Genomic DNA, 23,577 nt, shown 5'->3' with positions numbered 1-23,577 from the left:
AGTTCACCCGTCTGTGGATTAGTCATTCCCTCACTACTCCTCCCTTCTGCTTTACACACCTGTTAGCCATATCACTGGTATTTACCCCAGCAACACTGGCTGGATAGGAGAAGGGAGAAGAGAGATTAACAAATATTCACTAAATTTCAGTGTTTATTCTTGGTGTCATAATTTGATCATGCCATTAACGGTATGCTTGAAATTTTTTGGTTCATTTAAAGATTCCTGATAATCATTTATATATCTACTATACAAGATAAATACATTTACATTTGGCAAAGATTAACCATGTATGGTCATGATTTTCAGTGAGTGAGACATAGTGATGGTTGGACTAGAAACGTTAGCTTAATTATGTAGAATGAAGAGGATACTAAGTACTCCCATGTGTATTTTAGGTGTGTAATACATTATTCATAATGTCTTTATTGATAAGATAAAAACTCTGCTTGAATTGGTGTGCATAAATTTTGGCCCTAGATTTGTGAAACTTCCATTTTAGTAGTTGAAGGCCCCATTTGAATAAGTGATACTAACATAAACCTCTTCAGTTTACACACAATTGGCATAATATTTAAATTCACTGGATTTTGTTCGTCTTCTGAATAATCAAAAGTTGACAGTGCTGGTCTGACAAGAAGTTTTAAAAAGCAGTGGTAATACTGTCCTTAATACAGGTTTTTGGATTCAATTTGCAACTCACCTCAAGCTTAACAATTCCCCCTGTCAACCACAATTCACTGCATTTACACACCATAGTACAGATTGCATCATTACTGCCACAACAATTGTTCTGTGTATTGTACACAGAATAGCAAAGTTTAGGCACAGAGATGGCAGACAGAAACATCTAAACTTGAAAACCACATTGCCGAACACATTTTAACTCTAAGATTGTTAACCTGTTCATTTTCTTTCCACATTAAGCCATATATGTATGTTACTGGCAAGAAATAAACAAACAAAAGAAAGAGTAAGAAGAAAGAACGAAAGAACGAAAGAACAAAAGAAAGAAAGAAAGAGAAAGAGAAAAAGAAAGAAAGAAAGAAAGAAAGAAGAAAGAAAGAAAGAAAGAGAAAGAAAGAAGGAAATCGCAAACAAAATTAAACCTTTATGATGGAAAATTTTTATCAAAGTCAGCAGTTCTGAAAAATTGTAATATTTTCTCTCCCTTTTTTTGAACCCAATATAAGAACAAATTTGATGGCATAAACTCTAACATATTTTTCTAATTTAATTATATGGAAATTTGATCTTTTGCTTTATATTAATTGATCTTAACTGCACCCCCCCCCCAAGTATTTATTACAGGTATACTTCCAGTCTCAATTTCTATTATTCCTTGGCAATAATGTGGACGATAATATTTATTATATTATTATAGCATATGCAACCTCCATAAAATGAGTATTTAAATATTGGGTAAAGGCCATGTGTAAAAAATCATTATCTTAAGTGTTTAAGAGCTTGTCTTTGTCTTTGCTGATATCCCAGCTCCTTTGCCGTCCGTGTGCCTTTAATAATTATTTTGGTGAAAGGCGAGCAAAATGCACAGATAGTCTTTTTCGTATATTCCTGACCAAACAAGTAACTGATTACTCACTGTTTTGTGAGTTATTTAAATAACATTTTGATAAGTGTGTTCTTGCCAAACAGGAAGAATGTGGTCAAAACCACAATAAACAAGAGGACATATATTTAAAGGTGTGGTACTCCAACGAATCAGCTTCAATGGATTTGAGGTTGGCTGGTTCAGTTCATGGTAAAGAATATGTTTATTGGCCCAGGAGTCTGAAGCAACTGATACATGGAGACAAACATCTCTGAACAGGAAGATTTTAGCACAGTTTCCAAATTTCACTTTACTCTTCCGGTTAAGGTAAATGAATCAAAAGACAAAATATCAGAAAAGAGGTAATATAGCCAGAGGCAACAAGATAGCAGAGTAATGGAGACAAAGAGAAGAAACTGAACCAAGTAGAGAAAAATTGATCAGATAAAAACTACCAGAGAATAGAAATGGGTTGGAGAACCATAATTAGAAGAGAGAAGAAGGCTTTAAGTCTTTAAACAAAACATACAAAATGAGAGTTTGAGGATAGAGGAGCTGACAATAAAGATGAGCGAAAATAATTAAAATCAATAAATGAAATGCTAAAATACAATGCTAAGATATTCAACATATTTCTAGTATTTGGGGGCCCCAAAGAGATAAAGTAAAACAGAGGTAGTTAATGCAAAACCATTATTTGTGATTAAAATTATCTGTGAAGGGAGGAGCAAAAAGATAGTGGATGTATATATATATATATATATATATATATATATATATATATATACACACACACACACACATAGGTATATGTGCTATTTTAATAAAAAAAAGAGACATCATTTAATGCAAATAATTTTATTATATATTTACAAGTAATCTGACATTGGGTAGAAGAAATACCTACAGTATCATTTTAATATAAAATGACAAATGACTTTAATAAATTAAAATGACCATTTTTACTGAAAAATTAAATAGCAATCATGTAAAAATAGTTTTAAATTATCAACAAAATTTTGTTTACTCTTTTAAATATAGCACAAATGAGTTCTTTGAGTGTTGAAAGAAATAATGGGCAAAGCATACGTGTCATCAAACAGATACAATTTGGAGGCGATGGTGAAGATGACGTTCAGCAACATAAGAGAGCATGCTGAGTAGTGATTTTAGGTCCAGCATTATAGGGATGAGGATAAGAAATGTTGAGAATGTGACATTAACTGGTGACAAATGATGGTACCCTGTTACCTTTCGTGTGGACTGGCAGTGAGTTCAATGAGTCAAAGAATGCCAGAATAGAAATGGTGAGTGCTCAGTGTTAATATTATGTGAAGTAATGGAATAAGGACTGTGGTTTAGTGCTTTAGAATGTTCTACCATGTTCTAATCCTTACAACAATATTTTAACCTTTGAATCTGTAGGTAATTTAAAGTACGTTGTCATCATATTCATAGGTTAAAACATTATTCATGTTAATGTAAGCTAGATGGAACCACCATAACAACAGTTAATTTTCACAAATAACAAATATTAGGCTAAAATAATTACACATACAGAGTATATAATAAAATACAAACAACTTACAACCTTAAAGAATTTAATGCTTAACTCTAGTGATTTTTATTTAATAAGATTTGATAAATTTTATCTTAAACGTGCAAACAGAAAAGGGCACAATTGGTTCCACTGAGATTGTACCAAATAACAAATCAGAGGCAGAATCTAATATATCCTTGGATTACAAGAATATAAGGTGCACCACTTAGAGATTGAACGAGATTCCTGCCTGGGAAGCTTTGTTTAAGCTGTTGCTACCCGGGTATTCATCATAGCCCAAATTTAAGAATATGTTTTGCTGTTATGTAGGACTAGCCATACCAATTGTGCTTACAGTTTGTTTTGTAATTACATTCATATAACATAGGTTCCAGTATAAAAACTTCATCAAGAAAACATCTTTTCCACAACACAAAATACCAGTATTTTGCCAAGGAGCTGTTATTCCAATTATTCAAATATTCAAATGCTATTTGTTTGAAGCAAAGAAGCAAAGATACTGGCCACAAGTAGCATTAACCATGCAGTTGTTAACAATACAGGCTAAAAAAGAAGAGGCTTCTTTGAAAGCTGTCACACATGGGCAAAGGTTAACTGATTTCCCTTGACCTCATCCAGATTGGATTCCAAACAATTTTTCTCGCCCCAGCAATTATGTAAAAATTATCAGAAAAATTACTCACTCCAAGGTCACCTGAGCCACAGCGTCCATTGAACTGTATCCATTTTCCATGAAAATCTCTGTATACCGGCCCATTTTGATTGCTTCTAGCCATTCACCTACTGATCTGTAGGCCCCAGATCCCAGTGGGCCATGTTCTGCCAATAAATTAGATACCCTAAAACACAGAGCACATCAATATTAAAAGTAACATTTTCATGTCTCTTATTATAAATTGTAATATTAGCTCCCTATCAAGGGATTTTTGGGTTTTTGGAAGAATATAATTTAAAATATAGAACACAAACTTAGTCTATTCAGATTTTTTTCTACTGTCAATGAAAACTTATGATGGCTTAATAAGTAAATGTTCTGTAATATAAAACATTAGCTGAAAATTCCATTAGATGTATTTACTTCCTCCTATTGTATTTTGTTTATAAAAATAATACAGAAAATGCTGCCAAAATTAGATATGAGGGATAATTTGTGTCAGCCCAATTGTTCCTAGACATTGCTAGAGAAACTCATGCTCGTTGAAGCTAATTTCTCAGGAAGTCCAGAAGTTATTTATCCTGTATTTTACACTCTTACAAAAATGTGCTTGTTAACTTGACCCAGGAGTAATAGAATTTTGAAAACAAAATGTAACCCCAAATACTTTAGAAAACTGAATGGGATTAACCAACCAGGAGATACTCTTAGTTGTACTAGACTCATATTTTTAGTCCAATAATAATAATGATACAATTATGAGAACCATTTCTGGAAATACATCCGAAGTAAATGACTAGGAAAAATGACAAAAAGTACTTGTACCATTTTTTACTAGTGGGAATGAATGCCAAAAACAATTTAAATGTCCATCAGGGGGATTTGCCTCGGTAAATTTCAACCATAAGATAAAGGACAAATACATTTCTTTTGATTCATTGTCTCTGCACTTTCTTACATTCTGTTTACACTTCAACTTATTCCAGTATATTTCCTCCCAAACCAATTCTATAAAAATTTCTCTCACTGTGGTGAGCAATGATTTTTATTTTGCCGAAATCTATAAAATTTCCTATCTACAAAATGATTGACTCCTCAGAAATTTTCAACATCCACCCCCACCACCTCTCTTTTGAATTCCTATGTTGTCTCACAAAGTTTTGAATAATTCTCTCTTTCTTGGCTACCAGGACATTGAATTTCCCTTGGCATCTTTTAAACCTCCTTTGCAGCAGTCGGTTAAGCGTCCGACTTCAGCCAGGTCACGATCTCGCGGTTCGTGAGTTCGAGCCCCGCGTCAGGCTCTGGGCTGATGGCTCAGAGCCTGGAGCCTGTTTCCGATTCTGTGTCTCCCTCTCTCTGCCCCTCCCCCGTTCATGCTCTGTCTCTCTCTGTCCCAAAAATAAATAAAAAATGTTGAAAAAAAAAAAAAAAACCTCCTTTGCCGATTACTCCTTTCCCTGGCTTTAAAATTTGGCTCTGTAACTTCTCAGCTCAGGCTAAGATTCCACTCTAGGTAATTTTACCCATTTTTATGCTTCAAGTGGCATCTATTTTTCTCCAATTTTTACCCCCAGCCCAAGTGTCTCATGTATTCCTGTAGCTACTTACACCTCCATATTTCTCATAGGAATATTGCCCCAACATGTCTGAAACCACACTTGTCATCTTTTTCACATCCAATTCCTCCTGCAGTCTTCCACGTTCTAGAACATGATACAACAGTTCACTCCTTCCTTGTCTTCAGTCCCCTCACAATCAATCATTATGTGTACTATCCATTCTACTTCCAATATATCACATATCTGATCACTCCTCTATCTCACTTGTTGCCACTTTAGTTCAAGACATCATCATGGCATATCTGCCAACTACTCTAGCCTCTGAGTTATCCTCTAAATTCTATCCTCACTCTCTGCTGCACAGCCAAGTTTCTTTTTTAATGTTTTTTATTTTGTTCAATATCTTCCTCCTCCAATAGTGTGTTGTTCAATGCTGTATACTCAGCACCTATCCCACAAGATGACATGATGTGGACATGAACATGAATCTGAACATGAATATTGGCTGAATAAATGGGTATCTTGTGATTTGTAGCCTTTAAGTAATAGGGGTCAAAGATTTTATGAAGGTAGCAATACAGAAAAAAATAGTTGGAGAGTAGGATCTTGAAGTTGACATTATGGAGGAGTTGCAATTTTTAGTAACAGCAAAATCTAGAACATAACGCTGAGAAGGAGAGTTCATGGTAGGCTAGAGACAAAAAATGAGAGATATTCAAACATCATCTACATGGTTACTGAAATCACCAAGCTTTGTGACATGGGTGAGAATAAATACCGGTTAAGACAATGACTGGGAGCTAACGTCTTCTAGAATTAGGATTTGTAGATGACCGAATAAAAATGGCTAGTAAGTGCTATAGTCTTCAGCCAAATCTGTTTAAATGAAACCTAGCAAGATGATTCTATATATTGCACACACACACAAAAAGAAAAAAATTTGGAGACTCTTAAACTGTTCTCAATCTATAATGATATCAATATAAACTAACACAATTTAGATCATCAAAATGTCTCTTTATGATTTCTTTTCTTTAGGTCCCTTTAGACAACATAATTCAAATAAGTAGATGAAAGAAATGCTTACATTTTTACATGACAATAAATAACTTAAAGGCAGATATTTCAGTAGCAACATAAGGAATATTCACTAAGAAGATAAATTCTACAGTTGCTACTACAGAAAGTTAATGATGCTTGAACAGAAGTTGAAGTTTCATTCTTCATTTGTATTTAAAAATGACTTTTTGCCTAATAAACAAATGTTATGTCAGAATCATAGAACTTATGTAACTTTATCAACAGATTGTTCCTCATTTAGTTCATGCTAATAGGAGGCCAATTTGGTTACACTTCTTGTAAAAATAAAGATCTGACTCAAATATAGTGAAAATAACATTCTGGCAATTTTTCTTAAGTACAGAGTCAAACTGATTTATTTTTTGTGAGGATAATTCTGTAATTTATCACGTCAAAGAGAAAAACATGTTTTACAAATATGTAACATTGTTTAAGTATATTCATGTGCATTCGGAAAATTGTTTTAAATATTCATTTGTGGGGTGCCTGGTGGCTCAGTCGCATAAGCGTCTGACTCTTGGTTTGGGTTGAGGTCATGATCTCAGGGTTGGTAAGATTGAGCCCTGGGTCATCAGGCTCTTCACTAATAGCACAGAGTCTGCTAGGGATTCTCTCCCTCCTTCTCCCTCTCCCTCTCCTTCTCTCTCTCTCGCTCTCTCTCTCTCTACATAAACAAATAAAGTTAAAAAATTAGAAGTAAAAAAGTAAAAATGCTCATTTGTTTCACACAAATTTATTCATTTATCAGTTTTAAGTTTGTTCCAATTGCACAGTAAGTGATTCACCAAATATCTGTGTACAACCAGATAGGAGCAAAGAACCTCTAAAGGAGTTGTCATTGTTTATAAAATATGGCAGACACTAAAGTCTATTATAAAGAAACCAAAGAGTAATTATTGTTAGATATCTCTGGTTTAAGTCTATCAGTGCTCACTTGGCTATCTCTATGATCTTATAATTTTATTTTGACCCATCCACACTAATGTGAGACCCAAAACACATGAAAATACACACATTTGAGTTTTTTATAATATTATCTGAACTTGGCTATAGTTAACATTTATCTGAAACTAGCATTTACACTGGTAGATTAGGCATAGATACTTTTAATTTGATTATTTATATTTCATTGTAAGAGAGTACTATTACGCAAAAACTGTATTTAAATAAATTAGTGTCATACAGATCCATAGATTAACGTGTATACTGAAATGATGTTATTGATTTTAATATTCATGGCATCAAGTTGAATTAGCTACATTAGGAAAAGCTCTCAGGTCTGGCTTTTTACCTGCTCGATGCATTAACCAGCGTCTTCAAGCTACTTGGGTTACGTATCAGCTTATCCAACATGTTGACAATCTCATCAAACTTGGGCCTGCTATTTCGGTCTTTCTGCCAGCAATCCAGCATTAACTGGTAGAGAGCAGCAGGACAGTCCATGGGGCTTGGCAGACGGTAGCCTTCCTCCACTGCTTTAATCACCTGCGTAAAGCAAAACAGAGCCATACTCAACACCACAAACAATACAGAATAGCTCTAGAAATTTCCTACTATCCAACTTTCATTCTGTCTTAGTCTTACTCTTGCACTGATAACCAGCATTGTTCTCTCTCAAATCTCTGATTACTTCTATTTGCTGCAAAATAAAACAACAATAACAAAAAGTAAATATGTTATCACAATGTAAAAAGATATTTTCTTCACATATTATAAAGAAAATAAGTGGTAATCATTTTTACATAAAATCTTGATGAAGGGTGATTTGTAACATTAACTGACATAAAAATAATGTTCATGTTTTATTTATTTATCCTTGCATTCTGGAACCAAATAGGGATTAGAGTTTTTTAGTGATTTCTCTGAAAAGTTAATGTCTTTGTAATGAAAAATTATGGGCAGATCCACGTTTTTTAAAGCAATAGAACTGCAATTTTACTTCAAAAGAGACTTTTGGAGGGTAAATGATGGATAAGTCAAAGGCTAAATTAGCATAACTGTCTCATGTATCATTTAATAATGTCAGAGTCTGGCTGTTTATTATCATCTACTGATTTCTGTCAGGAATTTGGAATGACTGCATAAGTAGCACAGGCATTACAAACATCATCGATTTTAAATAAAACCACACATGTGAGTATTGTCTAATTGTGAAATTGTTTCATCAAAAACATTCATAATGTTGCTGCTGCCATCAAAATGTCTAACTACAGAAGAAATTCGTTTATGCTTCTGAACATAATGCAGGTTTTATTCTAGAAAATTCAAATATTTAAGTGATCCCCAAATCAATAATAATAAACATAGTTCTCAAATTCCTGTTGTGGATATTTCCTTAACTATTAATTACATTTTTTGAGAAAGACTTTAGATTTGATTTGACAAATGAAAAAACATATATGATGATTAGAACAGGAAATTTACAAAAAAAATCTTGCAAGATTGGAACGAAACAGTCTCTCAATGGTAAAAAAAATGGCACCTGCACAAAAGCAGGAGCACATAGAAAGAAGATGAAATGGTATATTTAAGGGAACTTTATGGCCTAGAGGTAGCAGGTAGAGAGAAAGTGTTTAAGTTCAAACCTTTCACACTGGATGGTTGTTACTATTTACTTTAGCTAAACACATTCATGGGGGGGAGAGAATGTTGACAAGTATAATTTGGGGCTTGTTTTGTTTGGAGTGCATGGGGAACACCCAGATGACACTTGGCAGGAATCTGGTTAGGGTACAGGAGATATTTGAGATGAAAATGTAAATGTGAGAGTCATCATGACTTGGTTATAGCTTGAATCCAGGTGTGGTATATATCTACCCAGGAAGGGCATGAAATAAAAGTTCCTGACAAGCACAAATAGTTAAGTTCAGGCACTTCAAGGACTCAAGGACTCCAAAAAATAAATGGTCAAATAACTGAATAACTATGAATGAAACTCCTGAGAGTCACTTACCACTTTAGTTAACTTAACTCAAAAACAGCATAAAAAATTAAATGGCAAACCATGGTAGAAATTATTACAAAAACTAAAACATATGGTTAGCCTCTTTAACGTATTAAAAGTGGATGCATATTGAGAAATAACATGATAAAACAACAGATTCATGAGAAACAGATATTAATCAAAAATTTATAAAAGAAAAAAATGCTAAATAAATTTTGAGAAAACATTTATTCTCACTGGTGGTCAATAAAAGAATAGTGAAAGAATAAAAAGTACTATTTATAATTATATATTAATAAAAGTTCATTTATGTATTAGTTTGCTTATTAGAAGACTTCCCATTGCTGATGATAACAGCAATAGCAGTTATCTTTAATAACGTGAGTACCAAAATAAAATGTCCTAATACAGTTTGTCATGAAATATTTCAGTATGCAGTGAGAACAGTGATTTTTACTTATTTAAAACCTGATTTGTTTCATAATGAATTTTCCCCAAAGCTGCTACTGATAAGCTCTCTTTTTTCTTTAACACCTATGCTTTTTAAAATATTGTCTTTCTTTCACTGAGTAGCTAGTCTTCACATGTGACTGTGAAATGAGTAAATGAAACCAAGCCACTAGTTTTAAAGGAATTTTATGAGTTATTTGATTTGAGATGTTATTTCTAGACTATATTACTTAATCAACTTTATTTTCAGGCAAATTTATAAATAGAAATATAATACCATGTCTCTAAGTTAACCTCAGTACTTGGTCCAGGAAATTAGGTCATTGAATTTAATTCTAAATTCATCTTTAGAATTTATCTTCAAAATATATTTAAACTATAACTTGAGATTTTATATTCCAACATATTGAATTTTGTTTTTCATTTTTAACTACATTCCCTTCATAGTTTGGGGGAGAAATGAATGTATTAGTGCTCTGGTGGTTTGTGAAATGCTTGAAATATATCAAAGTGCAATTCAGGCTATTCATTTTATTACACAGTTTATAATGTATAGCTAAATGAATCATAATCTCCATTGACTTTCTTATTACCATTACATTTGTTAAGGTAGACAGTTGAGATAAACAAAGGAAAGAAAGAGAAAAAAGAAACAGACAACCAGAAGTTTTACAGATTATCTGGCACCAGTACACATGGGCTACATCTAAAATGTTATTATAAGCTACATGTTTTCTTGGCATTGACATGTAAATCAGTCGTCTAAACACAATTTTAAAAATGCTGCTTCTCTTAATACATGAAACTTCAATACTGAGCACCCGATATGGCACTATTCACTTGGTGGCCAGTTGACTTCACTGGGCCCATTTTGTCATGTAAGGGTCAGTGGCTTCATCCTTTCAGGTACATATACCTATTCTGGGTACAATTTGTTTTTGCTGCCCACAGAGCCTCAACCACCATTACAAGCTTTGCAATACTTGATCCACAAACACTGAATCCCACACAGCATATCACTCAATGAGGGCACCCACTTCCTAGCGAAGAATGTGTGAGTATCGTATACTCAGTGATGTACTGGTAAATATTTAACAACAGGCTCTCCTTGGTGGGGGGAGGACATATTGTATCGTTTACTTGTTTACATGGTATAAATACTCCCTCCAGGTCGATTGCAAACTGTCAACATGATCTCATTCTGAAAATCTGCTAGCTGGTACAAGGGTGGTTCCAGCAACCACTGCACATAATACATCATAAATTCATACATAAGGCATTTAAGCTGCTTTCACACAGTTGGGGCAGGGAAAAATACTGCGAACACTAGGTGATACACTTGGGACTTCTTGTTACTCTTTTGTAATAACTGTGGCCTGAAAAGGCTAACCCCCAAGAATGAAAGATGGATCCAGGCTACTAGTTCAGCCACCATGACCTGCCATATTGATAAATGAGGGGAATCCAGAATGGATAGTGAAGGAAGGAGAGGCAAAGGACCAGGTGAGGTCCTGAGATCAACTGAAACCACAGGGACTACAGTTCAGTTCATAACCTGCCTCTTCTGAGTTTCCACTTAGATAGAAAAACCCATAGAATCATGAAACAGATGCTCCTGGAACCTGTGTGGGGAAGTAGGTCCGTGCTGCAAAAGGTGAAGAGCATGGAAATCATGAAAATTTGTCTCTCAGATCTTTACCTGCTGGATGCTAATTAATCAACAACCCTTAACCCTAAACTTTCTAAAACCATCATCGCATTTACACCAAAGCCAGGCTTTGCAAAGGTTACTTCCAGTCAATTATTGAGCATGGCAGTGATAATAAGATAGGCTCATTTCTATGTGACCCCTATGACAGACAATGTTTTCACAGTCTGACATCTCTCCCAGCTATCCTGCATTCCTCTTCCTTACAAGAATTTCTCCTTAATAATACTAATGTATATCTAATTCCTTCTTGGAATAGGTTTCTTGCAGGACCTAGACTAGCACAGGCATTATATCATAAGCACTACACCACAAATTGTACATATAATATCTATATTCATCATCATCATATATTTGTAAGATAGGAACTATTAAATGCATTTTATAGATGAAATGTATGAGACTCCAGAAGGTTAAGTAATTGCCTGTGTTTACACAACCAAGAAGTAGCAGTGGTAAGATTTACAGGCAAGTCTCTCTGGCAAGCAAACCTGTGATCTTCCCATCCTGATGCTAAGTCTCACCATTGGAATTAGAAATAACTACCTTCCAACTAAATAATTTGGGAGAGTTATAGATCTCACTCCATGGAATCAGATTTCTTGCTCCACAAGAAAAAAAATATCTACAATTAAAATGTGCTATTTTGGAAAGGAGTGCATTCTTCATCACAGGAGATGTAAAAATGTAAGTTGGATAACTGAGTGGCAGGAATTTTGTAGGCGGAATTTGAGCATCAGCAGTGTGTTTTGATGAATTAAGTTTAACTAAGGTGTGAGCGCCTATGTTGCTAGGTATTTACTTGAAATCTCACACATGAGTCATTTTGTTACTGTGAGATATGAGGCTTTTCAGAAGTGACTGGAGTTTAAGGATATATTCTTGGAAATAATCTCAGATACCAAAGAAATAGTTCTGGATATGCCCATTTTTTTCATAGGATTTATTTTCTGTTTCCAATATTATTAAAGATATATAGAGTGTATCTTTTTCTTAGTACATCAATCTTAGATCAGTAGCATTCCAGAGATTAAAGACATCTTAAAAATCCTCTATTCAAGACCATTCCTTTTGTAATCATTGAAATTGACCAAGAGTTATAGATTCCAAAATGACTGGCTTTTAGTTCAAGATTTTTGGTTTTTGTTTTTGCTGTTGTTGTTAAATAGAAAGGTACAGGACTTTTGAACTGAATATGGATATTTCTTTATGTATCGCTTACTCCAAAGGGATAAGAGTTGAAATGAGGTTACCAGTCACTAAAATAATTGCTTTTCTCTCAGGGCAGGCAGCATTATCCTTGCAAGACTAATATTATCTTCAAAGACCAATATTTGTCAAATACACTCATTGTAGATATTATTATACTAAGGCTATTAAGTCAAATAATTTGTTCACTGTCAAATATTGGTAATTTTCAGTATTTATATGGGACCTAAGTTCCTCACACTTTAATTATAACATGCTGTGTGTTATCATAAAATATTCTTTTTGTTTTACCATAAAATATTTCAGAAATATAAGATATGTGTATCTTTTTTTGTCCCATCAGAAATTACAACAAAGAATAGAAGGAGGACGAGAGGCACGCCCCGTACAAAGTAGGCTGACATCCTTTTGGGGTCAAAAATTCTTCCTGCCTTAGAGTAAGATGTAGGCCAGCAGAAATAGTAATAGAAAACAGTCAAAAAAAGAACAAAGAACAAAAGTAATTCTAACATAAGAAGACTGAAAAACAGGTAAATGAGTTTCTAAAACATTTTGTAATCTATGTGCTTAGTGTAGTCTACATATTCATATATTTCCCAATAAATGCAAGAGTAAAACACTGTTACTAAGTATAAAAATGCAATGCAATTAAGTCTCTTTTTATTTGGGTCTGGATTTTAAGTTCAGAAAAATGTTGCCATTTAAAATGTTTGCTATCAATAAAGAAGCCTCTACTGACCTCAGGATATTATCTTAGCTTCCTAAGCTTGAATCAGAGTTCACGGTCTGGTATTAAAATTATCTTCATCATTCTGGTTTATTTTTATGATGTGCTGTTATGTTTTTTCTCTGTGATGACAGAGGCAATCCTAAATCAAAATAAACCCACTGCAGCATTCTGTCCCCTTGACATGGTGGAAGATCTCCTCTGGGAGATTTAGAATATTCTGCATGTCTTGGCAGTGTAATATTTTCATGATGCAAAGCCTTTTAAGAAGTAGATAGTATCTGGAATGTAGAGATTATGGGATATATCATTCAAAACACCAAATCAGTACTTCTATTTTGCTCTCTGAGAGTTTGTTTCCAAAGAAATATTCAGTGATCATGGTGTTCAAATACAGATCTGTCATGTTTCTTAAATACAAATTTGGATAGCAATTGAGGAAATCAAACTTAGTGCTATATGTAGAAGCTAAATACTACTAACAATTGTGAACCTGCTTCGAAAATACATAGCATCTATTGTACAATTTATTAAAAGCAGACAGAAAGATCTGCAATTTTATAATCATTTACTTTAAACCTTATCTAGATTCTTGGTAAACCTAGTCAAAGCCAAAATATTAGTTTTTATTATAATTTCCTGAGAATATTATATCAGCACTCCCTTTTATTTGCTAAATAGTTTGAATTAAAGTTATCTGAGAGTGTATCAAAACTTCAAATGGCTAAAATCAGAAAGAAAAAAAAAAACGTGTCTCAAATCCTTCATACCTCCTTGTTTCTATGTCCCTCTTAGTGTAATTTTATATTGTCCATTCACAATTGGCAGTGTGATTGCCCTAAATATGGGATTGGCCACTGCAACTGGCCTGATTATTGGATTGACCAATGTAATTTTATGCTACTTGATGAGATGCAATAGGGATCATTCTTGCCCTTCAGTCACTTGACAGATGAGCTCACATCTACACTACTACTGGTCTCCAGAGGAAGATGAAGGTCATGTGGATTAGAGCCACGGTATGCCAGTATAGAGCAACCAACCCCACTGCCAACACGAGCAAGCCCAGTCACGATCAACAAAAACACTATGAGCATTTACATACCATCATGTTCTACTCTGGTCTATAATTTTATTTGTGACAGATGCAACTGTATCACATAAAATTGCCAATAATGTAGATAACAATGCTACACATATCATACACTAGCTGGGAAGGACTAATAATTCTGAGTTACAGAATGAGAATTGAAAAGAAGTTAACTAGGTAAATAAGGGACCAATGTTTTCCTTGGCATGGCAGAATAAAATACTTTCACAACAATTAAAGGACAGAATGGCATTAAAATAAGTCTTAAGAAAAGTTAGAAGCCAACTGTGAAGTGCTCGGTAGTTCAAGTTAGCATTTGGCATTTATCTGGAGAAAAGTAAGTAGCAAACAGGTCTGGTCTTCCTTCAGGTTATAAAAATCCAGAGTTGAATTTGAATTGAAGATTTTATATTCATCCAGATGGCTGATCTAGGATCATTGGTTGAAAATGGAAGGGAAGAAGCAGACATTGATTTAATTGGAGATAGTGTGGTAGTTTGGTACAAAAATTTTAGAGAATCATGGTGAAATCTCTGGTGCTACTTTTATTATTATTTTGTGACCTTAAGAAAGTCATTTAATCTCTCTAAATTCAGTTTCTTAACTGCAAAACAAGAATTACAATAGCATCTCTCTGATGAGAGATGCACAATAGGAATTCAATGATACAGTTTTTTTTTTATAACAGCACTAGCCCTAAAATTGTAAAGCTGAAGTGAATAGATACTATGTTCTCCCAAATTTAGAGAAATATAAGCCAGCACTCTTTCCCCTAAACCAAGTGAGTAGGACACAAAGAAAACCGATTGTAGCAATTTTAGATAACTACAAAAAGGGTTCACTGCCTTGCCATAGGCTTGTTAGGGGGTGGGAATGCATTAAGCCCAATTTACTGTCACTTATCAGAGAAGAATGCTATGAAATAAGTCTTAGAAAAGCCAACGTGTGACCTTGACATCTCACCAGGAGATATTGGAAGAAGGCAGGCTGGCTGGAGCAGTCTACAACAGTAGTCCAAAAAGGGAACAATGGCAGAGCATCCAACCAGAATGGGTTTCGCTCTCAGGTGAAGTACACATGTGCACTGGACAGCAAGAGACTGTGAGATTGGGAGCAGACAGCAAGTGAGGTGTACCCTGGAAGTAAGTTGGCATAAGACACCCTCCTCCTCTGGTGACCGTCCCCAGGGGGTCCTTTCAAGAGCTCCGACACATACTTCACTAGAGAACCAACGTTTGGGTATTTGACCTGTGGGAGGCATCAATAACTAGCAAAAAAAAAAAAAAAAAAAAAAAAAAAATCTTGCCCTTTCTTTTCTACATACCCATCAAGGGCAATTCTGAAAAATCTAGATACAAACTTTGCCAAAGGAAGAAGAGGAGCAAAAATGGGACCATTCTTCCTTCGCTAGGTACCGAGGGTCAGGCTGGCCTTGTGGTTGTGGAAAACACTTTGAAATGGATATGGCATTGGCTTTGATTTAGACTGGACTTGAATTTTTATATCTGAAATTGAATCTTAATTACTGGCATGGGACTGTTGTTTCAACAAAATGAGGCTGAAGAGCTGTAGGATCTGTCTAATAACCCCTGAAGGCATAGGAGTGGGATATTATACAGAGCATGGATGAAAGAAATAATTGGAGGAAAAAAATAAATGTTTTAAATCAGTATGCTGTTGAGTTAAGATTGCTCCATATGCTGGTTTTATAAAGAAGTAACGAGACAGTTGATGAAGCACTTAAGACAGTATGTGGCACATAGTTAGGGTTCAATATATGTTAGCTGCTTTTACAGTTGTTGTTATTTGAAGGGAAAATATCAAATTTCAACGTGATCCAAAATGGGAAGGCTGTATTGAATAGTAACAATGGAAAATTACAAAAGCAAAGACCAAAGAGCCATGTGTCAGGCATCACACAATAAATATTCTGAACTTGAATAGAAGAATCTTTCATAGTTTCTTTAATTTTAGGATTCTATTATTCTAAGTGTGAATTATTTTTCCATGTAAGAAAAAAATCTGTTTTCCCCCATATTAGACAGTCCAAAACTCTTCTTACACTTTTTTAAATTAAAAAAAAAACATAGATTATTATTTTTATCCCCTAAAAGCATCCACTATTACATCAATATCATTCATCCTTTCAGTTTGGAGTATTAGCTGTCTTTATCAAATGCAAATCATGAAAACGTGGCTGTCAGTATTCATTCTCTGATGGCTTCTTCTTCATCTTTGAAAATAATACTGACATAAAATGAGTGAACCCATCACTATAGTACAGCTAAAACTGTCTGGCAAGGGACTAAGCTTTTATGTAACAGTAACTTACTTTCTTTTGTACTAACTCATTTTGAGTTTCTGCATAAAGGCTATTTCAACAACAATAAAACAGATCAGAGGGTAAGCAAAGTATTTCATTTTTTTAAGCAACTGTCATTTTGAGAAATGAAAAAAGATTCTTTCTTCCAACTCAGAGAACAAAGCATTTCATTCTAAACTTGAGGGAGAGTAGTTCCATACTTACGTCTTGATTGGTCATCTCCCAATAGGGTCTCTCCCCATAAGACACAACCTCCCACATCACGATTCCATAGCTCCAGACATCACTAGCAGAGGTAAACTTTCGGAAAGCTATAGCTTCTGGGGCCGTCCATCTGATTGGAATTTTGCCTCCCTAAAATTGAAAAAGGATACAAGAATTCCCACATACTTCAAGCACATTTGGGGATATTGCTGCCTCACTAGAAAGATCTAGACAGAGATGTAGCATTTTTAAGTGAATCTGTTTGACAGCATGCAGTCTCTTTTCACATACCTCAGCCCGTAAGCACTTGTAGACTGACTACTAATTGGCTGTCCGGAAGCTTTCTGGTTTAAATTCTATTTGACTACTGGAACACATACAGGACCCACATCTCAATTACAGTATCAGGATGGCAACTCAAAGAGGGGAAAGCAGGCAGCCAAGCAAATCAATAAGGTAAACTTTCATGACTTTCTAACAGAGAGTAAAGGACTTAAAATCCCAGGGTAGTTTTTTTCTTCCTTTCTTTAACATAGGAATTATAAATGGAAAGTCTTGATTGCTGAATGCAACCCTGAGAAGTTTAACAGTAAGACAAACATGAAAATCAGATATAATTATATTTCCCCCCAACATTGTGCAATTTCTTTTAGACTCGATTTCTCTTATTTTCTGCCAACATATTTTGGTGTTTTTTCTGTTACATACTGTTTTTGTTTTTACCTAATAGATAGGTATCTCACTTAATTTAACCAAATTAAAAATTATTGAAATTAGATTGCAGGGAAAAATTTATGACATGATATCAAGTTTGGAGTTTTTTCATGGTAAAAAAAAAAATTGGTTTGGTAGATTTCCTCTTAGTTCACAAAATAAACACTTTTATATCCTTCCGGCAAACTTAGGAAACCAAACATTTCATCCATAAGAAAAAATATATTAAAGGGGGAGGGTACAGGATTTGAATATTTTCTTGCAGAAAAGATTAACTTATGCCTTCCCATTTTGCAGAGAGGGAATGATTTAATTCATACACTAGGAAAAAAATGGAACTTAAGGAAATAACAGCTTCATGTAACATTTCAAGTTGTTCTGTGAGCTGAAGTTAATTTGAACTATTCAATCTATGTTTAAATTATTTGTTCCTTAGATATATGGTAACACCACTTTAAAAAGACTTTCCTGATACATACTTTTGTTAATTAAATATTCATAGGTAAGATTATATCATTAGGCTTGGCCGTGTGTCACTGTGATATTCTATTAACGATATAATTACAGAATTATAGTTATATTCTATAACTACACTATTCCTCTTAAAATTGTAGATTGTCAATTACTTTAAACTTCAGGCTAGAACTTTTCTCCTGGTCCTCTGACCATCATATTTGACATCGCTGTTATCTGAAGTTCTCTTATCTTCTCATCTCTCAATATACGGATTTTCCATAAATTGCTATTATAACCCATTTCAAAGGAGTAAGTCTTGAAGGTCTTGGGATCTCTGCCTCCCCTCTCCTCGCTTCCCCCCCACCCCGGCCCCCAGCATGATACATTAACACACACCTTGACAAATCTGTTTTATGCATTTAACTAAGACATCAACCAATCATACTGGGAATGGATTTGTCTATAAACTCCTTCTTGCTTAGGCCAAGTTTATTAAGTGTAACAGTAATCCCAACGGAATTCTTAATTGAGGTTTCAGTTAATGCAAATAATGAAAATGACAATTAGCTTTAGAAGAGGAGGGATATCCCATCAATTAATTTATTGATTTATTAAGCTAACCATTAAAAGGCTTTGTTTGCTTAGATAAGTTACTCTTGGACTTCAGTATAGTACACTCCCTAAATATCCATGAATCACAAAGCAACAGCTGAAAAAAAAAAAGCCTTATAATCTATGAAAAGAGTTTATCGTTAGACTGCGAGTAGAAGTAATTTTAAATAATTGGATTAAATAAGCAATGTGTAACATATCTGTCTTAAGAATGTGAGATGACTGGGGCGCCTGGATGGCTCAGTCGGTTAAGTATCTGAACTTGGCTCAGGTCATGATCTCACAGTTTGTGAGCTTGAGCTGTGCTCACAACTCAGAGCCTGGAGCTGTTTCAGATTCTGTGGCTCCCTATTTCTCTGCCCCTCCCCGCTCTTGCACTCTGTCTCTCTCTCAAAAATAAATAAACATTAAAAAAAAATTTTAAAAATGTGAGATGCCAAAAGTGTCCTTCTGTATTGACACAACAGTTAGCCAAATCTTATAGTGAAAAAGATACAATGATAAATTTTTAGCTTCACAAGGAGTTGGAACATCGAAGATATTTAACTTCATGTTTTCTTGACATTGAAAGATTTAGAATTAAACACAGTTTATGATAAGGGATTCAAACTCAAAAGGTGCAATACATAGAATGCTCCAAAAATTCTCTTACACCAATACCCACAGTTTTCCACAGAAAGAATTGTCAGATATATACCATATCGATTCAGGAAGCAATTACTTTGCTGGAAAAGGGTGTTGATTTATGCTAATTATGACAATATGAGTTAGTGGCCAACTTTCCATAAATGTGAGCTTAGCAGTTAATATAGCATGTCAGGAAAGTAATTAGGCATTAAAATACTTCCAGTGAATCAAAACTTTTTGAAGAAATAGTTATTTTATTCCCTACCATGTGAGTCCTTAAAAGGTAGGCTTAGATATTTCATTTCTATATTTGTTTTACAAATGAGGACACTGTGGTGCAGAGAGTTTAAGCTTCCCAATGTTATACATGTTTATATATTCATATATACATGTATAATATTTATTTGTTTTAGTTAGGAAATTCTCTAACTTTCTCTTTTACATTTAAAACTCTGTATGTACAATTTTCGAAGCGTTGTATTCACTCTGACCTCAAAGTTTTTGTTTTCAGTATCTGTAAGGGAAAAAAAATGAAATCTTGTGACCCATACGGTGAATACTTTACTTATTTGAGTTTAATATACAAATTTGCTGCTATCCAACCTGTAGAATGATTACATTTTTTTATCTCCCCCTCCCACCATCCCTTTTTCTCTCTGTCTTCCTATGGGAGAGGAATGTTCTTTTTACTATTTCCTTTAAACACCTTTAAAAATTAAACATGTCTAGTCTAGTGTTTCAGAAATGCATTCTGTTAGATCTTACCCTGGTGGTATAGGCTGCCTCGGGATCGTCTTCCAGCACCCTGGAAAGTCCAAAGTCAGACACTTTGCACACAAGGTTACTGTTGATTAAGATGTTTCTGGCAGCAAGGTCTCTATGCACGTAGCCCATGTCGGAAAGGTACTTCATTCCCGCAGCGATGCCTCTCAGCATGCCAACAAGCTGAATCACAGTGAATTGCCCATCGTTTTTCTGTAGAAACGATGTAGAAATATTAGTCCTGCGGCAATAATTACTGAGGGAAAATTTGAAAGGATCTTCCTTCAAGCGCCAAATTAATAGTATCACCAAATTCATATGCCATTCTTAGCTGAAGGAGAATGGAAAAAGTTATGAAATATTTTGTTAATTTTGTAACATTTACCAGTCCTCTGCTTGGTCAAAGCAGATCAAGACTTTGAAAGCTCTTGTCAAAAATCTCATTTAGTTGCCCTTTTCTGCATTGTAATCCCTTTACTCTCAGTTATCAGAGGAGAATGTTCATCACTCCAACCTAGCACCTGCCTTAGATGAACATGGCACATTTTTGAGGTGCTTTAAAATAAGTTAGCTGGATAGGCATATTGGAGTAAAAAAGAAGTGGCTGGAGGAGACAAAGGAGTTTCTTTAACAACAGATGGGAGAGAGATCACTGAGCAATGACCAGACAACGTTAGCATTTCTTAGAAGCTTGCTGTCTTTGTCAAAGGCACTGAATTTACTGCAGGTACATGGAATAAGGCCCAACTAATGATTAATTTGATATAAAGGAATGATATAATCTTAAGAGACTAGAGAACTTGAAGATACGTATAAGAAATTTGACAACAGAATCTGGTAGAGTCTGGAGATTAGAAGAAAACTTTGCCTTATCAGTAGACAGCTGTCCTCTTCAATGCACCGGTCCTTGGAATAATCCTCAAGAAAGTCATTGTCCCATCACCTTGCCTAATCAGTAGTAATAGTTGCTACACTAAATGTGAAAACCTGCCAGCCTACAGGTTTAATCAGGCCTGCAAACATGTTACATTGTCCAGCACAAGCTATTTAGTAATATAATCAGTTGCCAACAAATAAAATTTGGACACTTGCACATAAAAACAAAACAATACTTTCCCTAGGATCCAGAAGATCTGACAACATTAGTGATACCATCTATTATCATGTAATCATTCCACTGGTAAAAGTGGTGGCTGACCCTCAGATGGGTTATAAGTCTATTGGGTCCCTTTATTAATACAGAAAAGTTGCATAGACCTTTTACACATTTTTTTCCTTGCTCTACCTGACATTATATACTCTGAAAAACTTACTATTTGTAAAAAAGCTTCTTTTTTTTCCTTTTCTTTCCTTCTGTCTTTTTCTTTGTTTTCTTCCTTTTTCTCGAACCCTTTCATTTTTTTGGGGGGCAAATTAACATATATTTAAAGAAAACTATGGGGACATATGGTTTGGATTTGTGTACATTTCTGAAAAGGACAATTTTCAGACCAAAGTTTATTTTTGGAGTACAAACATTCTGACCCCCAAAATTTCTATTTCAAAATTCTGCTTTACAGTGACTTAATTTCAACTTCAACATCATAGCCAATATACAAATAACACTTTGAATAATTAAGTTGGTCTCAAACCTACCTTTAAAAATGTATCTAAAGAGCCATTTTCCATGTACTCTGTCACTATCATCACGGGTTTGCCTGAAAAGAAAACATGGTATGAACTATAATGTTTTGATTTGGCATTCTTATCTAGGAAACGTTTGCCATAAGTTATTACTTCTTCCAAATTATATATATTCTTCTAAAAAATGTCCTCTTTGAGTAGCAAGTAAATTCATGACATGATGATATCTTAGTGTAATGGGAAAGTATCACAAGAATAATAATACATTGACATTTAAGATATAAAAATACACAATTTTCAATATTAAAATCAGTTTGTCAAAAATAGTTTAAGCCTGCATTTTAGTTTAATACAGGTAATGATATAATATGCCAAATAACATCCAGCAAAGAACTGTGAACATATTTATCTTTCCCACAATTCTGAATAAAAATTCCTGTCTATCTAACTGTCCTGCATGCAACCCCTTGAATATAGGTTGTATTTTCCTAACTTTATTTCTATGTTCTTATAACTCCTTTCCTCATGGATACATCATTTTTCCTCTCTGTCACACACACTCTCCATCAGCCCAAATTTTTTTCATTCCTCAAAACTCTGTTCTATGGCCGTTGGGTGGGGGAATGGGCTAAATGGGTGATGGGCATTAAGGAGGGCACTTGTTGAGATGAGCACTGGGTGTTATATGTAAGTGATGAATCACTAAATTCTACTCTTGAAATCATTATTACATTACATGTCAACTAACTTTAATTTAAATAAATATTAAAAATTAAAAAAAAACTGTTCTAATTTCTCTTGCTATCTGGAAACTTCTCTAGCAATGACTGTTTCCTCCCCTTTCATGTCTGATATAGAAATGCAACTTAGAGGTCAGTTGGACAGACTCTGAGGTCATGTTGCATGGCTTTGAATGCCAGATCAATCACTTATGATGCAATCTTGAGCAAATCATTTATCTTTGTGCCTCAGTTTTCTCATCTGTAAAATAAGTGAATTAATGTCACCTACTTCACAGAGTTGTGGTAAGTATCCAGCAAGTCATATGGTTATGCAAGTCACTTTGAATAGTGCTGGCCAGTTAGAATTTGATGTTTTGTTATTTTATAAACTTTAACTATGTATCTATGGTTTAAATTTCTTGCTGGATATAGGGTGACTAAGAGAATAGATCATATTTTATCTTCCATAAAATTATGGCACTTTGTATATAATGTATTTGTGATACAAGATGAAAAATACATGATGAGGGGCACCTGGGTGGCTCAGTCAGTTAAGCACCAATTCTTGATCTCGGCTCCAATCATGACCTCATGATTCCTGAATTGGAGTCCCTCACTGGGCTGTGTGCTGATAGTGTGGAGTCTGCTTCAGATTCTGTCTCTCCCTCTCTTTTTGCTCATCCCCTACTCATGATCTCTTACTCAAAATAAACAGATAAACTTAAAAAAAATACAAGATCGGGGTGCCTGGATGGCTCAGTAGGTTAAGCGTCTGACTTCGGCTCAGGTCATGATCTCATGGTCCATGAGTTCGAGCATGAGTTGGGCTCTGTGCTGACAGCTCAGAACCTGGAGCCTGCTTCAGATTCTCTCTCTCCCTCTCTCTCTGCCCCTCCCCTGCTCTCTCTCTCTCTCTCTCAAAAATAAATAAACATTAAAAAAATATAAGATCAAAAATCCTTATTATATGAGAAAATATCTAAAACATGATTGTTA

General features: G+C 34.6%; 1 protein-coding gene across 6 annotated transcripts in view; it reads right to left on the bottom strand.

Annotated features, from left to right (window-relative positions):
• The window catches only part of EPHA5 (EPH receptor A5), a 338,890-nt gene that overhangs the window by 4,766 nt on the left and 310,547 nt on the right, over positions 1–23,577 (bottom strand). For 5 of the 6 annotated variants that reach the window (XM_040482250.1, XM_040482225.1, XM_040482240.1 and 2 more), the window contains 5 exons: positions 21,872–21,933; positions 20,240–20,449; positions 17,066–17,215; positions 7,702–7,895; positions 3,797–3,952 (listed from right to left, as the gene is read on the bottom strand). In XM_040482250.1, the coding sequence (XP_040338184.1) occupies positions 3,797–3,952; positions 7,702–7,895; positions 17,066–17,215; positions 20,240–20,449; positions 21,872–21,933 (772 nt within the window). Of the gene's footprint in view, positions 1–2,809; positions 3,953–7,701; positions 7,896–17,065; positions 17,216–20,239; positions 20,450–21,871; positions 21,934–23,577 lie in introns of those variants that run through there. The other variant, XM_040482260.1, reaches the window with a different exon arrangement.

The sequence above is a fragment of the Herpailurus yagouaroundi genome, unplaced genomic scaffold, assembly GCF_014898765.1.
Source record: "Herpailurus yagouaroundi ecotype Mexico unplaced genomic scaffold, PumYag 28, whole genome shotgun sequence".
Classification (NCBI taxonomy): Eukaryota; Metazoa; Chordata; class Mammalia; order Carnivora; family Felidae; genus Herpailurus; species Herpailurus yagouaroundi.
The sequence above is the reverse complement of the archived record's forward strand: the minus strand, read 5'-3'. Positions and strand labels throughout refer to the sequence as shown.